Raw genomic sequence first — 17,573 nt, forward strand, 5'->3', positions numbered from 1 at the left:
ATTGCTCTTGATTATTACTTTTACTATTATGTCTCTTATTATGGATTGTTCATGGGTGGTTGTTATAAAACACTGACTACATTTTCTATTCAAGAGGAGGGTCTGATATTTGGAGACCATTTCTGATTGTTCCCCAGAAGACTTTTACACAACGAGGCTACAGTTCTCCCACTCCACTGCTTGGTTTCCTTTCATGCGGAAACCCTCTCAGCATGTTCCACATTCCTCTCCTGAGGCATATACCCTCCATGAGGGCAGGGAAGCCAAGTGGATAATGTCCCCAGGTTGGCAGATCCTAGAAAAATGTACACGTTCCGTCCAGAGATCAGCACCATTCCCTGTAGACCTGGGAGAGTCACACAACCCTCCTTGCCTCACTAGAGCCCGCATAAAATTTCTAATGTCATTTGGGTGCCCTGCAACTGCTCTTGCAATCCAAAAATACTGGAAAACAAATTAGCAGGGGCCTGAGTACCCTCAAAATTTTGCCGCGGCCCAGCAGCAGGAGTGACCTGATGTCCTGTGTCCTCCCGTCCTCTGCCTTTCCCAGGGGAGCACCGGATCCTGGGCTGTGTCCCCCGGTGCCCTGGGCTCCGAGCCTGCCACACTGTGATTGACCTAAGTACAATGTAGCATTTAAAACCATCAGAGTCAATTTTGTGTGAAGTTAACTTATCCTTTATTACAATAAAACTCATAAGTCATTATACAGGTTAAAGGTTAAAGAAAAATGGAAAATATAGAAACAGTGAAATGCCAGGGGAGGGCAAGCCTCCGTTGGGCTGCAGCCACCACGAGCCCTGCGTTGGGAGCTGGGGCGAGCTCAGGGGTCGAAGCCAGTTGTTCCAGATGCAGGTGGCGGCTCTGGCACTCTGGGGACCCCGATTGCAGGTGCCGGGGCTTGCTCCTCCTCTGGGGTGGCCGCGGGTGCTGGGGGCTCCTCCAGGGCTGAGCAGTGAACTAGAGCAGTGACCACTATCTGCAGGGGCTTCACCTCCCCAGCGGGCGCTTCAGCGCGGGCCGAGCCCTCAGCCCCAGCGGCCGGGACGGCCTGGATCCCCGCAGGCCCCGAAGGGGCAGCAGTCCCCACGGTCAGAGCTGGGACTTGCTCCTGAGCTGCTTCAGGGTGTTTTCCTTGGGCTGAAGCTGTAGCTCCAGGAAGGCAAAGTATCCCCATTAGGACGGACGTTCCACGTGCCTCCCAAGTCAAGACCACTCTTCCCACTGCTCCACGTGCGTGAGGGCATGAGCCCTGGGAGGTGTCCCCAGGCTGCAGCCCGTGGGGTGAAGTGTGAGCCCACCCCCTGCTCCCAGCCCAGCTGCATGGAGGCTGGATCGGCGGGGCCCACCCTGTCCCCAGCTCAGTCACCCCCAGGCCTCCTCACCCCCAGCCTCTGGCTCCACTGTATGGAGGCGTCTGAATTGCTGGAGGTTACGCCGGGCACGGAGTTCCACGTCTGAACCTGGCATGTGCTGTCTTACGAATTGCAGAATTTTCATAAGGGAGGGAAATTCGGGGAGCTGACAAAAGTCATCCCCATAATAATCCAGCCATATTTCCAGCATGCAGGAGATGGCCCTGTGGAGGGACAGGCGGGCACAGGTGTCAGAAGACAGGGCTCTGTCACATGCAGGTGTCCCGGGGAAGCCGTGCAGGACCCGGGGACCCGGCCTCCCGTGCGGGGTGTCAGAGGCCAGTCCTGCTCCTTGTGCCCCTGCCACCTGGCGGTCCTGCCTGCCACAGGCCTGCTCCCTGAGGAGGGGCTGATATGCAGCCTCTGTTCTGGGGAGCCCACGCCCAGCGGGGTGACCATCACCGTCTCTCCTGGGGAAGCGGGACTCCCTCCTCAGCCTGGTCCCTGCCCACCTGCCCCTTGAGTCCACCGGCAGGCGTCCGGGGACTGGGGGCGTCTGGCCTGTCATTGCCCTCACTGCACACACTGTCGCTCTGGGAAGCTCCAAGGCAGGAGGGCTCGGGCTCTGTGTCCTGCCAGGCCTTGCCAGGAGCCGCCCAGGACCGCCACCTTCCCTCCTGTGGCTCTGGCCTGCCTCCCTCCAGAGGGGCCCCCGGGGGTGTCCTTCCACTGACTCTAATCTCTCATCTCCCACAGGGTGGGGGCCGCCTGGTCTGGAGGCCTCACCAGCCCTCCTGAGCACCTGCTGTGCCCCCTGGTCCAGGTGCCACCAGATTGGGGAGTGCGATGCTCCCCACCCCCTCTGCTCTGGGCCCCAGGTGTGGGGCAGAGAGAGGGTTGGGGGGCATGGAGAAGTTCTCCTTAGGGATCCCAGTGTCTCCCACCAAGACCGCACCCCATCCTGGCTCTCCTGCCCTCTTTTCCAGAAGGGGCCTTAGACCTTTACTCTGTCACAGGAATTGCAGATGTGTGAGGTGAGGGTGCAGCCGCCCCCCCGCCCCACAGCCCCTTCGCTGCCCTCCTGGAGAGGGAAGGCCCTCCTGCAGGAGCCGGAGTCACTCACAGTTTCCAACGCTGGACCGTGTCGTCGTCACCACATGCAGCTACGATGTACCCATATCTAGAGGAGGGCGGGGGCATCCCATGAATCGTCCTGTGGACGTGACCTCTCATAATGGGGGCTGTCACCCTCTGACCCCTGACTAGGCCGGAGCCCCGGGGGCCGTCAGCTCTGTGCGTGGGGCCACGGGCAGCTCCCGGAGAAGCGCCCGCACCTGCTGGGGCCTCCTGAAGGCTTGAGCATGAAAGGGCTCGGCGAGGCCCATGGCCCATAACCGAGTGGGCCCGGGGTGCCCCGGGGTCCCCCGGTCTGGTTGCCCGAGGACACAGACCCCCGATAGACTCTCAAACCTCCCTTTCAAATGGGAAACAGGCCGCTCAGGACCCTGGTGACGGGGTGGAGGAGGCCCAGGCCTCATGATGGGGGAGGAAGACAGCTGCTGAGCACAGGCACAGACCCTCTGGCTGACCCGCCACAGGCCAGGCCCCGGGGCTGCCCTCCAGGACCCCGCTAGGCCCTGGGGGACCCTGCTCCAGGCGGGGGAGCAGCCCGAGGCCGGGAAGCTCACACCATCCCCAGCCTCCCCAGCAGCAGGTGGCCCAGCCCTGGACTGCGGAGGGGCAGGTGCTCACTCGGTGAACAGCAGGTCCAGCACCTCCTCCGTGGTGGCGAATCCACGATAGTCGTCTAAGAAGCTGCAAATGGAGATGACGTCCCTGCGCTGCAAGGCGAGCAGCAGTTGTCGGTCTTCGTGCCCCAGCAGCTCCGTCCGGCTGAGCTTCTTCGGGACAATCTGATGCCCCTTCCCGGCCGCGGCCCCAGCACCCTGAGGTGGGACAGAGGGGACGTGCAGCCTGCAGGGAGCCGCCAGGAGACCTGGGATCCCGCCCCGGCAGGCCCTGCGCTGGGGCCCTGTGGGCTTGAGGAGCTGGGGCTCCCTCTCCCGCTCAAGCTCCCTGCCTGTCTCTTACACAAACAGGACCAACTATGCAATAAAGAAACAATCTCAGAGGATAAATGTTCAAAATATTTGGATCAATACGAGGACCTCAAGAGACACAGAGAGAGAGACCAAGAGAGGCAGCCACACAGACGGAGGGAGAAGCAGCCCGTGCAGGGAGCCCAGGCGGGGCTCGATCCCGGGCCTCGGAGATCAGGCCTGGCGGAAGGCAGGCGCTAACCCCCGGGGGACCAGGCCTCCCCTGAGGGCTCTATTCTGATGTTCCCACACATCTGTGCGCAGGGACTCTGCATCTGGCCCAGGCAGGGGCAGGGCCATGGGGGCAGGTGTGGGGAGGAGGGGATCCAGACTCATGTGGGAGCAGGAGTGTCGGGGGGCCCAGGGGGTAGCAGGCTGGCTTCTGGGACCCGGTGCCCTTCCTGCCGCATCAGGGCCCGGGTGTCGGGGGTCCCAGCCCCTGCACTCACCCTGAGCCCGCGCTGGCCTCTGTTAGCTGCGCAGGGCACCTCCCTGCTCCTGGAGGCGGTGGGGCAGACGACCCCTTCCTCCCGCTCGCGCCCCACGTCCCGGGTGGAGCTCTGTGGAGACAGTGCCCGGCAGTCAGGCAGGAGGCCTCAGCGCCTGGTCTGGCCCCCTCGCCTGGGCCGCACCCCCAGCTGCCTCCACCCAGACACCCCACAGTGCAGGCGGCACCCACCGCCCCTGGAGAGAGGAAAGGGATGTGGCTGCAGGGCCTCGGGGTGACTCCGGGGGGGGTAGAGGACCTCAGGAACCCTGTTTCCCCCCTGCCCACTGTGACATCAGGGTGACCCTGAAGGGATCCCCGGGGAATGTGCCGCCCTGCAGCGTCCCCCAGCCTGCATGGGACCTGCCCACACATTCCTGGTACCCTGAAACTGAGGAGGAGGGGATGAGGCTCCCAGGATGGTGGCACAGGGCCTGGCCTGGCCTGCGCTGGCCTGCGCTGTGTTACCTGACGGCGCCTCCGGATCACCGCCCTGACGCCTTGGTATCTATCCTGGAGCCAATGCCTACAGCATTGGAACAAGCGGCTCCCCCGGGGTTCCTGGGAGCCAGAGCCCCGAGAGGTGGGCCGGCAGCAAGAGAACATCCTCCAGTAGCAGATGTCTCCAGCCAAGTGAGCCTGAGCTGGGGCTGCACTGGATGCGGGTGCCTGGTTACGGGGGTTCCAAGTTCTGTTGGGCTCTGTGACACGGAAGTGACCTCACTCCCTGGGACCCCCTTCCTGACCCACTCCTGGAGGAAGCTGCAGGGGCAGTGCTCGTGCTGCCAATGCTTCCCCCCTCCCTGCAGGCGATGGCCTGTGCACACAGGGACACGACCGCAGCCCTGTCCACAGGCCCCAGGGAAGGACTGTGTGCACCCAGGACCCCAGCCTGGACACACGCCTGGGTTCAGACATGACTGTCCAGTCTTCCCCGGTTTGACACCAACAAGCCGTTGTGCCCATGGGGATGGTCGGCGTCTTGACTGTGGGACAGGGAGTATCCTAGCGGGTGCTTCCCCCAGATGTCCCCAGGCCACTGTGGCCTCATGTCTATGACCTTGGAGGCGGGTGTCACCTGCAGGACATACCTCCACCCACACGTTCTTCCTTGGTGTGTACATGCGTCCAGGTCCACGAGGTCCTCTGTGCACACACGTGGGCACCGGTACCCTCATTCTGGAGGCCCAGAAGGTGACAGTCCCCTTGGGCAGGGATGGGCAACAGCTTCCCAGGATCCTAGGCTCCTGAATCCAAGGCAAACCCTGCAGAAGGTGTCGTCTGGTCTCCTGTTGTGATTCTGAGTCTCGGGTTGTGGATTTGCTCCCGAATGGGACCCTCTGTGCCCTGTGACCCTGGGTCAGGTGTTCAAAACTGCAGCTATTTCAGAAAACCGATCTATTCCTCAACTTTCGATTCATGAGTTACACATCCAAGAAGACTGACTCCACACAAATTATTCCAAATTTAATGATATCTATGCTGACACGCATGTTCACTATCTCATGTGCTATTTAGAAGAGTCCAGAAGGGGGTGGTTGTCCTATGTCTTCTGGAACGCTTGCTTTCACAGAACTGAAGCTCCAGTGCAGCTCGTGTGCTGACTGTGTCACAGCGATAGGGAAGGCTATGGGCCATGGGGCAAGCGCTCAGGAGGACAAAGGATCAGGCTCTGGGCCAGGCCACGTGCAGACATGTTCATGACCAGGTTAATGGAGGACATTGTGGTGTTTGTCCAAACGGGGGCTCCTGTGTTTCCTTTTTCTCTTCTCTTGGACATGGAGCTATTCACCAGGAAGCAGCAGCCTTGCAGGCAGGACTTTCTAGGAAAGAGAGGAGTCAACATGCCTGTGCCAATGTCATTTTCAATGGATTTATTCACAGGCTAAGTCATTTGAAAACATGAGACAGTTACGTTTAAAAACTACCATGTACTGGGCCAAGACAGTCCTGCCTTAGTAGTTTCTGTGAAATCAGGTGCAGAGCGGCAGGAAAGTCATCTCATCTCCTATTATGTGAAAGTCAATATGTGCATTGTGAGGAATGAGAAATTTCTAGGTGTATGATGGAGAGATGATGGAGGAGAGATGGATGACAGGGAGGCTCGTCAGCGATAGATGGACACACAGTCGATGGAGAAATGGATAGGGAGTAACATTGCTCTTGAGAGCTATTCCTCAGCCCTCCTTCCCTGCTTGGAAGGTCCTGGCCGGCGGTGAAGCAGGAGGACCCATTACTCGCAGGGCAATATTATCAGAAACTTCCTGGCACTTACAGGGTCACAACCTGATCTACTCTTTTCCAAACCAATATTGACCTCCCAGTAGGGCCTCCAGGCTTCCAATGAAAGCCATGGTTTCCCCAGGTGCAGAGGCTGCACAGGGGATGAGCAAGGACTGCGGAGCATTGGAAGCACAGCACAGGAAAGATTTTTCTCCTTTCCTCAGCAGGCAGTGTCCAGCTGTGGCAACATTAGAGTTGCAAGGTGGGAACCACGTCCCCAGACCTTCTGTCAATACTCATCGTGCCTCTGCAGCTCTAGCAAATGCACACGCTGCAGCCCAAAGTGTGGAGCTGCACACCTGCCAGCCTGAGCAGCTGCACAAAGTGGGGTCCTTTGGAAGCCTAGGAACAACTTGGGCTGGCCAGCGTCGCCCTCTGCTGGTCTGAGCTCACGGTGCAAGGCTCCTTCCTGTGACCTCCCCTATGCAATGGGAATAGGTGGGTGGACTTGCTCAGGTGTGGATAGCACAGGTGGGAGAAGGTCATCCGGGAGGTGCTGGCCACAGCGTGCAGGGAGCTGAATGGATGATTCTGTGGGTTTTCATAGTGTGGGTGTGTGAGCGTGTGTGTGTGTGTGTGTGTCTGAATGCAGATGTTAATCCAGCAGAGGTTTGGATACAGAAATTTATACACATTGACTTGCATATGTGGATTTTTCTGTGGCTTTTTCCTTCATCATTCATGTGTCCTGCCCTATTGCCATTTCACTTAAGATTCCTGTCAGTTCAGATCAAATCAACAATAAAAGACACTTCATTGGATGTAGTCATTCAAAATCTAACTCCACTTTGTGAATTTAAACCCTTTAATTCCAAAAATACTTGTCAGTCTTCATTCATCTAGAATTCCTGGATCCAGGGCTTTAGAGGATGGTTGGTTTTCCAAAGCGGCTCCGGCCAGAATGACTGACACAGGATTTCAGGGCACAGAGGGAACTATTTAGGAGGAGATCCACAGCCCAGGCTCAGAGTCACAACTCGACTTAGACATGATTGTTGTCGGAGAGAGAAAATTTCAGGAAGAGTAACAGGTCACTCATCACTAGAATTTTCAGGGTAGTTGGGGCTTTGGAGGACAGGGGTGTGGGATGGGCAAGGTCTGCTCTTCCTCCAGGTAGACCCTCTTTCCTGAAACAAACCCCCAACACACACAGATACTCAAAGAATACACACATTCTTACATAAAGGAATGATTATAAATGCTGTATTAGAAAGTCAAATGGTTTTCCACATGTATTCATACCTCATTAGGTCTGGTGTCAAAGTATTTTAACTTTTTGAAGCAAGTGACACATATTTATTTTACGTTATAAAAGAGAAGAGGATACTTTCTCTACATGTGTGTGGATTCCTCAGGATAGGAAAACCACCAGCTATGCCTGAGCATCCTCTATTAAATAAGCAAAGGTAGAGTCATCAGATCCTGCTACATCAGTTAAACAACAGTTGAGCAAGAAGCGTATTCTATATCCGATTTGAAAATTCCCAAATAGGATTCGGTGCATTTAACAGAAATTAGGAGGACAGTGGGCGTTCCGGCTTCCGATAAATGCATCCGTATCTACTGTTGGATTTGAACTAAGGTATTGTCATCCTCTAACCCTGTTCCTATGCACATCATAAACTCAAAATTGATTCATCACAATACTTGTATTTTCATAATTACTTACTGAATATATTAGGCTTTGTGTATGTACCAACTCCCCGAGGAACCTGAGATAATTGATTATTGTTATCGCAAGAATAAATATATTTAAAAATTCAGTGAGCTCAACTGTGTAAAACACTGGCAAAATTACAATTGCAAAGAAATAAGATAGTGAAGGGGCAAGATTGTCGAAAACTGGGGACCTCCGCTCAGCTGGATCCTTGATGGTAGGTAGATGCTATCCGATCGTTGTGAAAAGGTAGGAATCCCACCTGACGTTTAATAAAAGAATTGCTGGAACTCTTCAGTAGAAAAGCGACCACCCTCTGCAAGGTGGGAGATGCGAGACGTGAATCCAAAGTGATATATCAGAAGGTGAATGGCAGGGCGGGCAGTTTACGCACCCCAGAATCGGGAAAGGGAAGGGCCACAGAGCCCACATTTCAATCTGCCTTAGCAATCTGATCCGGTGAGACACAACCTTGCCTGAAATGAGCTCAGGTGGTGAAATGGGCAGACACTACTCTGGACACAGTGTCTCAGAATTCTCAGAGTCCCAGAAAGAATGGGGGTGCCCACGGGGGTGGGGTTCCCAAGCCTTGGGGTGTGGACACTGGTCATGGCCAACAAGAGTGCAAGGTGCCTCACAGCTCAGTTGGCCCTAAAACTGGAACCACTTTGCCTAATCGGCTGACCACTCTCCACATGGGAATCCTGCAAAGGACAGGGAAGTGGGGACCCTGCCCCTTCCCCTGGGATAGGCAGAGAGTGTAGGTGCACCCCCGGGGGACAGGTCTCAGTGCAGAGACCCTGGAAGGAACAGTAACAGGGCAACCCTCTCTCTTCTCCTGGCAGACTGGTCTGGGCGCCCACCACAGGCATCTGCAGCATCTGGCACACCCCAGTGACTCCTGCTTGGCCCTGAGTGCTTACTGAAGAGCGGGACCCTGATCTTTCTGCTCTGAGGCTGGAGATCAGATTCCAGCCATTTGGTGTTGGTCTCCTAAAGAGGCACAGGGGGCTTTCAGGGAACAAAGCCACGCAGGAAAACCAGAAAGAGCTCACAGTGAGCCCAGCCCCGAGGCAAGGGGACGTGTAAGCCGGACCAGGAACAGACCCTGAGCATCAGTGCAGCAGGCCCCTCCCCCGGGAGATCAGCTCCCAAGATGCCATGAACACCATGTGTATGGACATCAAAGGGCTGCGTATTCCAGGTGTGGGACAACACAGTATAGAGAATTTGACTGTTCATCTAATGATTCCTATATCTGCAGTTTAAAATTCCGTGATGCTTTTTTGTCTTTTTCCCCTTTTCCACTGGTTTCGTGTTTTCTCAACTCTTTGATTTTAAGACATTTGGTAACTTCAATTTTTTACACTCATATTTTATAGATACATTCTTTATGTTTGGTTCTTGTCACTGGAATGAATTTTATTGTTCTCCATATATAAGTTTTGCTTCTTGACAATTTGAGATTTAGTGTCTCAGGCTCATGGTATATCCATAACCTATGCCAGCTTGTCCAGATAACTCTGTCTTCCTCCATATCTGGATGAGAGTGGATTTTCCATTGGGAAGATAGATTTGGTCTGGTTTGCTTTGGTTTGGTGTTTTGATGGCAGGGAAGAAAAGACACGTGAGGTGACTAGAGGGGAGAGCACAGGCCTGCTCAGACCTTCTTCCGCTAGCCTTTCTCCCTGGTCTCCCTGGGCACATGGACCAAATCCCCTTCAAGCACATGAAGTGCCAGTTCTGCTGGAGAGCCCAGCCTGAAGGCCCTTTGCTCAAGCCTGCCTGCATCCTCACCCCTGTGCCCTATACACCTGCAGGTCCAAGGATCCTTAGGCTACTTCACTAGCTCCAATCCCGACATCCCCTGTGAGGATAGGCCTTCCTACCCTTGGACCCCTGGGATCCTCATAGGCTTCCAGAAAGTAGGGAATATTTCTGTTGTGGCATGCATCCCTTGAGTGCCCAGGAAGCTGCATTTTCCTCTGAAGCCATGAGGCAGCAATAGGGCAGCTTTCATGGAATGAGACAGGGGCCTGAGGCTCCAGGGACCAGAATCTGACCCGGGTCACATAATGATTGCATGAATGGGAGTTACTTAGGGCTTGAGGGTGGGAGAAGGATCCCACACCGTGGCTTCTCTACTGCCCTCTGACTTTTAAAAGCCTAGTGTGCACATCGAGGAGCTCCTCTACCCTCCATATGCACAGAGAGAGAGAACACCCTTGAACAGGAGCTCTGGAGTGAGGAAAGAGCAGTCAATGTTTTTCCTAAAAAAGAAATCCTCACGACACAACTATGGATGTGCTTTGGTTTGGTTTCGTTTGGGTTGGTTTGGTTTTGCTGAGTTTCATTTGGTTTGGTATCACATGGTGTTGTATTGTTTCCATTGGCCCACTTCAGAGATATGCCTGAGAACGAGGGACAGAGAGAGAAAGACAGACAGTCAGAGGGAACTACCCAGTCCTGGGTCCTGTGCTATTTGGACCATTACATGCCCACTAGTCAAACTTTGCCTTCTTAGGAAATCATCTGGAGAGAGATAAATCTCCATGCTCAGGCCTCTGAAAGGAAGCATCATTACCCAACATTGAAGTGGGTTTCAGGATATATAAAGAATGAAACTGTCAACTCATCCCATTACAGACCATGTGCGACCGCGGCCCCATGTGGAGCACATGGCACCCATACTGGATGCTCAGGGATCCACATTGCCTGGCTAGTACTTCACGCAGAACACTGGGTGTGCAGGAGACCCTCAATGTCTACGTATCCCCTGAACCTATCAAGGAGCATGAGAGGCAGCAGGCTGTGGACCCAGGATTCCCATGCAAAGGAGCTGAGCAAGTGCTGATTCCCCATATCAGTCCAGGAGGGGCCACGTCCTCAGGTCCGCAGTCACCCCCTCAGGGTGCTTGGGGTGGAGGATAATGTCCGAGGCCAGGAGCTGGCTCATTCGCTCTCAGTGTCTTCTGAGGATGAGGACACCTGTAGGTCACCGTGGAGGACACTCCAGGGGCCACAGACACAGGCTCCGTCCAACAGGTGGGGGCAGGAGGGCCCTGAGCAGGGCCTGGCTTCTCGGGAGGAAGGAATGAGGGAGCTGCGAGGAACCGGGAGCTCCAGCAGCTTCTGTTCAATCTGGTGAAGACCATTCTCAGGGGCTGAGTGGGGGCCGGCGCAGAGGGCGGCCGTGGGGGCTCGGTGCACGGCTGCAGCGTTCCCAGGTGAGGTGTGGCAGGTGTGGGCTGGGGGCCCTTGCTTGGATGGAGGGCAGGTGTCTTCCTGGTCTGCAGGGGCCGGGCTGTGCATCCATGGGCACGTCTGCTTCCTGGAGGACACAGACTCCCCAATATCCCTAGAGGGGCTTCCTCAATGATCCTGCAGGTGTGCTGGGAGGGCCTCCATCCCGGTTTTTTTCGGGAGTTCTAGGACCTGTCTAGGGGCATCTGGGCACATTTCTTGCCTGGAGTCTGGAGGGGCATTTGGGAATTGTCTGCCAATGCGTTGCTGACAGCGGGACGGGTGTTCTCCTCAGGATACTTGGGTGGTGCCTGGGTGTGTCCCAGCCCATGGCCTTGGAGCCAGCCTGGGGACCCTCAAGGGAGACTCTGCAGGGCCTCTTGGCTCTCTGCTGCACAACCAGGCTGTCAGCCCTGACACAGGGTTGGCGAGCCGGCAGAGGGGTGTCAGTGATCGGCACTTGCTGGGCACCTCGAGGTCCACCAGGTGGGCTGAGGCTAACTTTAGGGCTTCTGAGATGAGAGGTGGAATGGGACGGGAGTCTTATGTCAGGGGGCTGAGTACGTGGTTCCATCAGCAGGGCAGGCTCAGGGATAGAAGGCCTCCTGGTGGTGTAGATGGGCATCGGCATGTGTGGACACTGTGGGAAAAGAGAACACACAGGACTCCATGAGTTTGGCCCCGGCACCAAGGCAAAATGAACATTCAGGAAAGAAACCAACAAACGCCCACGACCTTAGTAACCACCCCCTCCCCCGGAACAGGGAAAGAAAGAGTTGGGATCTGTTGACCTAGGAGTAGGGAATCTGGCTGCAGGGCTCGTCCAAACAAAGGCCTGACAGGATGCTGTTGATGCCCTTGAGACATGGGGGGGACACGCAAAGTCCTGCCTCACAGCGATGCTTCCTCCATTGGAGCAGCGCTTCCATCCTCTCTGCTCATGAGGAGATAGGAGTCCTGCTGCTGGAGAGTCATGGTGGGAGCTCCTGAGTGGGGATGGGCAGTGTGGGATGATGTGTCACAAAGGACAGCGGCCTGTTCTTCTCTGAGGTTGGTATGTGCTCCAGGAGTGCCCGCCAATGACCTTCACACGTCAAACAGCCAGTGTTCACACACATAGAAGGTGGGAGGCAACATCATGGGTACCAAGGGAAAACTGGGTGGAAATCCACCCTACTCAACTGCCACTGGTCAGAGAGGAAGTGGAGCCCCGCTTCCACCAGGAGGCCCATGGAGCCCAGGGAGTCCCCAAGGGCACAGCCCGGGAAGCAGCGCACACTCACCCTCACATAGTCACAAGATTCCGTGTCTTCCTTCCAGGTGCGCTTCTGCCCCTCCTGGGGTCTCCTGGGGAACCTGTTTAGCAGGGCCTTCCTCTGTTCGGCTTCTTGCCTGCACGAGAAATCAAAGCAGGGAAAGGAGTAGGAACTCCCTTCCCTGGCTTCCAGCCGGACACCTGCTTGGGGCTTGGGCCAACCTGGTCCTTTCCGTCCTCAGCCAATCTACGCCCACCTCTGCCCCTCGTCCTAACTACAGGGAGCTGAACAGGTCGTCCAGGCAGTTTCTTACATACAGAGTCTGAAAGGGTCTGCCTTGGCATGTGCCAAGCTCCATACATTCACTGGTGCAGGGACACTGCTCCAGCCACAAACCCCACACCAAATCAGCAGGGACAGCTCCATCACCCAAATGTGGCCCCTCTTAGCCTGGGAGCTCCTCTGGCTGCCTCGCCCTGCCTGGCTCTGCCCGCAGCCGCCCTGCACACTGTGCATGCACACGGACTCGGGGTCAGTCGTATCAGCCCTGGCGTTTGGGTCACAAGCCCCATTCCTCACCTTCGTCTCCCTGCCTTCTCCCTCTCAGCCTGGTTCAACAGCCCAGCCTGGTGCCGCTGGTCCCGCTGACTCCCCGGCTCCACATTCTCCTTCAGCCTCCTGGAGCCCAAGGCAAGGGGAAGGAAGGTTGCACCCCAGTGTGTTACCGGGCATCTGGTGCTTGGTGCCTTGTGTTCAAGGTCCCGCGGTCTTGTACAGGTAAAATGAGGCATATAAACACTGGATTTAGGATATAGACTCTTGTAGGAAAGGGAGTTTCAAAGAAATGTTTCCCAAAAACATTAAACCAGTGAGAGAATTCCTGTTGTGGTGGACCCGGGCCACACCAAGGCAGAAACTGGTATTCATCAAAACATTCACAATCTTTGTAGATTGGAATCATAGTCCAGAGAGATAGAAGTGGAGAAGCCAAGCAATGGATGCCATATTCCCAAATAATTGGTTTCAGCTACAAACATTCTGCTGGTGAGGAGAACGAGTTCCTATGTGATACCTGAGCTCCTTTGGGAGAGTGATCTTCCCTGTCCTAGAGCACTAACGTCTAACACTCCTTGGCTCCCTTGGGGTTACTCAAAGGAAAGGACATTCAAAAAGGTTTCCTCTGAACATAGAAACTCTGAACAAATTCTGTTGAGAAAGGTGCAGGGACAGTTGATGTGGTTGAGAATAATCTGAAAGTTGCCTGTTGTGGGAGGCAAGAATAGGAGCTGGGCTGACCTGAATGGTCTCCGTCAGGGAGGGACCACACCCAAATCCCGTAATCCAATCAAGCAATTAGAGTGGATTAGAGGACTTTGTGCCTTATCCCAGGGCCCAAAAGCCATAAAGGTGGAGGTGAGGTTCACTATCTGCCATTTGAAAACGGCTCAGTGAGAGGAGCATCACTTTGCGACCTGAAGCTCCTGGTTGAATGTATCTTGTGGACACTGTTTCTGCAGACATGGAGGCTGCCCACCTCCACCCCTCAGAGGAGCCTCAGTTCAGCGCCTCTCCCAAACCCCAGGCATACTGGTCAAGGAGAGGCGGTGCTGAAGTCCACGGAGGACCCTCTGTGCCCGAGAGGACATCTCCTGCATCAAAGACTCTCTCCTCCCCGACTGACCCCTTGGCTCCCGCATCAGCAGGGCTGCCTCCCACCAAGACGCCTCTGAGTTGGAAGAGCCTTTCCCAGGTGGGAGCCGGGCTTCAGAACATGGGCAACACTTGCTATGTGAATGCGACCCTACAGTGTCTGACCTACACAGAGCCCCTCGCCAGCTACATGCTGTCCCAGCAGCACGGGACCACCTGTAGGAAGCAGACATCCTGCATGCTGTGTACCCTGCAGGCTCACCTGACGCGGGTTCTCTGCCATCCTGGACGTGTGCTCCGGCCCCTGCCACTCCTGCTCGCCGCCTTCCACAGACACAAGCAGGAAGATGCCCATGAGTATCTCATGTTCATTCTGGATGCAATGCAGCAAGCATGCTTGCCTGAGGACAAGCTCTCAGACCCTGAGTGTCCTCAGGACAGCACCCTCATCCAGCAACTCTTTGGGGGGTACTGGAGGTCTCAAATCCAGTGTCTCCACTGCCAAGGCATTTCGAGCACTCTGGAACCTTACCTGGACATCAGCCTGGACATCGGGGATGCTCACAGCGTCAGCCAAGCTTTGGAGCAGTTGGTGAAGCCCGAACTGCTGGAAGGTGAAAATGCCTACCATTGTAGTAAGTGTCTGGAGAAGGTGCCTGCGTCCAAGGTGTTGACTTTGCACACTTCCCCGAAGGTCCTCATCCTGGTCTTGAGACGATTCTCAGACTTGACAGGCAACAAAATGACTAAGGAGGTGCAATATCCTGAGCGCCTTGACATGCAACACTACCTGTCTGAGCAGAGGGCAGGACCCTTGGTTTATGTGCTCTATGCCGTGCTGGTGCACGCTGGGAGGAGTTGCCACAGTGGACATTACTTCTGTTTCGTAAAGGCAGGAAATGGCCAGTGGTATAAAATGGATGATGCTAAGGTCAGCGCCTGTGATGTGACTTGCGCGCTGCGCCAACCTGCCTATGTCCTCTTTTATATGCAGAAGACTGATCTGGAGAGAGACCTTGGGAGGGAGTCAGTCAAAGAGGGAGGACTCGCATCTCCCGAGGCAGACCCCATGGTGGTGGGTGAGGCCTCAGGAGAGCCGGCAACGGATCCCTCCGTGAACCTTCCTGCGTTGGAGGAGCGTGGGGAAGAGACCTCAAGGCAACAAATGACATTAGACCAGTGGAGATGCCTCCAAGAATGCAACCGCCCTAAGCCTGAACTTAATGTCAGGAGAAGAGAAATTGCTCTTCCTGCGAACGCAGTCATCCTTCACCACTCCAAATACAGACCTGAGATGCCGAAGAATCATCCTCAGCAGACCGTCGACCTGCTCACCACTGCGGCTGGGATGCTCCCACCTCAGGTGGTCGGGGACGTGGCCAAAGTCCCGCGTGTGCCAGGGAGAGCCCGACCTACCAAGAGGACGAGCAAGAAGGGACAGAGTTCTGGGGAAGAAGTCCAGGGATGTGTCTCCTAACTTTGGTGCACATGGGCACACACACCCACACACACAGCGTCACTCACACACTCCAAACCCGAACACAGACCCATACTGGAAATATTTTGTGTTGTGTGAAGTGTGTGTTCTGTATGTATGGAAGAACCATCTATCTGGTGTGTTCATGGGATATGGCCTTCAACTGAAACTAGGAGACACTGATATTTAAACCTGGGTCTTTGTCATGATCTTATATTTGGATAGTGTGGATTTCATATGGGGTCAATCCAGGAACCTGCCTCTCCTTCAGCCTTGTGGAGAGTGGGGGCCACTTGCAGGTGAGAGGCAGTGAGCAGTCAGGGTTGAGAGTGGATATGATGCTGAGGACCTGGGGTTGAAGTCAGTATGTTTGACCCTCTCATCATGCTCCCCACTTCCCAATGCTTTTCTTCTATTTATATTGAAAGAATTTTGTCTGAACACATAAGTATGTATTGGGTCTTGCTAGCGATGTGTCTTGGTCAATGCTTGGAAATTGTAGGAAGGAAATTAAGTACTTACTTTTGGGGCAATAACTGCATCCAGACCTGATTGAACCACAGTGATTTTATTATGTTCCCTTCACTCTCTCCCACATTAAGACTGAAGAGAAGCAAACTAACAAGGACTCTTATTCCAAAGGGAAATGCCCAGCCTCCCACTGAACATAACTTTTTATGACTATTTTGCTACCATCTGCTCTGTGGCACCTCCTGACCCAGAAGCAGTGGACTCTGGATTTCAGACCAGTTCAAATTCAAATTTGGACCTGGGTTGATACCTCTGGAAAACAGTGCCAAGTTCATGAATCTAGCAAAAGCTTTTTGAGGTCAGGTTATAGGTGTTCTGTGTTATCATTTCATTTCTTACAGAGGAGTTTGACAAGTTCTTTGTAGAATGGAAATTATTGCATGACCAGCAAACGCCTCTGAGTGTGACCGTAGATGTGCAGTTGTAACATCACATCATAATGTTATTTTCACTCTGTATCCAAACTTGGACATGCACCCTTACTGGAGAGTAAGGGACAATAGGATCTGTGCAGAAGAAATCACGCTTTTTTTTAGATTTTCATGTAACAAAAACAGATTAGAGATATAAAGTGTCAGGGTTTCTTTCATGTCTGGAAATTGTGTTTCTTTTGACCATTACAGTTTACTGTGTCATAAAAAGTGAGGGAACCTGTGTGCATGTCTTGCCAAGAGTTCCGTAAGAGGACCTGCAGGTACCCCGTCCTCTGAAGACTGTCATAGGGAATGAGACAGCTCATGGACTCGGGGACTTGTCCTCCACAGCAGAGGACCCTGAGGAGGTGTCTGTGGGAATGAGAATATGTCTCCACCTGGACTGTTGTGGTGAACCAGCAATTCCTCCGCTGAACTGGATGGAAACGGTCAAGTCCACAACGTGCTGGGTGTCCTGCTTTTGTGCGCCTACACATACACTCCCCCCACTACACAGATGCTACAGTTTTTCGTTAGGTAAATCTATAGGACTGTCAAAGCGTGCTTCCCAATCCGGAATGTCAAGTTTGTCTTAGTGAAATCCATTTTCTAACAAATGTAGGGAAATCATCCTGGCAATTTGTAACTTGGTTGTAAACAGAAATTAACAAGTTAATCTGAAATTGTTTTATAAATGTCTGAATTTCTGATTTAGAGAAAGATCCCATCCAGAGTTCTGCAAATTACACCATGTTTTCTCCTAGAAGACATTTTCTGTACTTGTTGATATTATTTCTCTGAAATTGTTATTCAGAATATTGCATCTGCTTTGTTTGTTTTTGCTCTAAAATGTTATTACGAAGTTGTGTGGTTTTTTATTCTTAATAAAAAATTCCCACATATGATTTGGTGTGCAGGCTTTTTCTCCCCAGTATTTCAGAACCTTGAAACAGTTGTTTTATTTCCAGGCTGGCTCCTCACAGAGGCTTCTTTGCCTGCTTCCCCTGAGTGGAATTCCACAGCCACCTCTAGGTCACCTGCAGCTCAAATTCATATCCTCCCCCCATGGGAATTTCTCACTCCTACTCACTGGCTCAATATAGGGGAAGCGCCAGCAGCCAT

The 17,573-nt window shown here is 54.0% G+C and overlaps 1 protein-coding gene and 1 long non-coding RNA gene across 2 annotated transcripts; one reads left to right on the plus strand and one right to left on the minus strand.

Moving 5' to 3' along the window:
• Positions 1–683: 683 nt before the first annotated feature.
• Positions 684–3,368, minus strand: LOC144283918 (uncharacterized). Its single transcript, XR_013352413.1, has 3 exons — positions 3,108–3,368; positions 1,386–2,535; positions 684–1,146 (listed from the first exon to the last, which is right to left on the minus strand). It is a non-coding gene; the product is annotated as an uncharacterized LOC144283918 (long non-coding RNA).
• A 10,531-nt stretch (positions 3,369–13,899) lies between these two features.
• LOC144285132 (ubiquitin carboxyl-terminal hydrolase 17-like protein 6) lies at positions 13,900–15,507 on the plus strand. The gene has a single exon (XM_077850380.1). The coding sequence runs from the start codon at positions 13,900–13,902 to the stop codon at positions 15,505–15,507; it is 1,608 nt and encodes a 535-aa protein (XP_077706506.1).
• Positions 15,508–17,573: the final 2,066 nt, after the last annotated feature.

The sequence above is a fragment of the Canis aureus genome, chromosome 15 (genome assembly GCF_053574225.1).
Source record: "Canis aureus isolate CA01 chromosome 15, VMU_Caureus_v.1.0, whole genome shotgun sequence".
Lineage (NCBI taxonomy): Eukaryota > Metazoa > Chordata > Mammalia > Carnivora > Canidae > Canis > Canis aureus.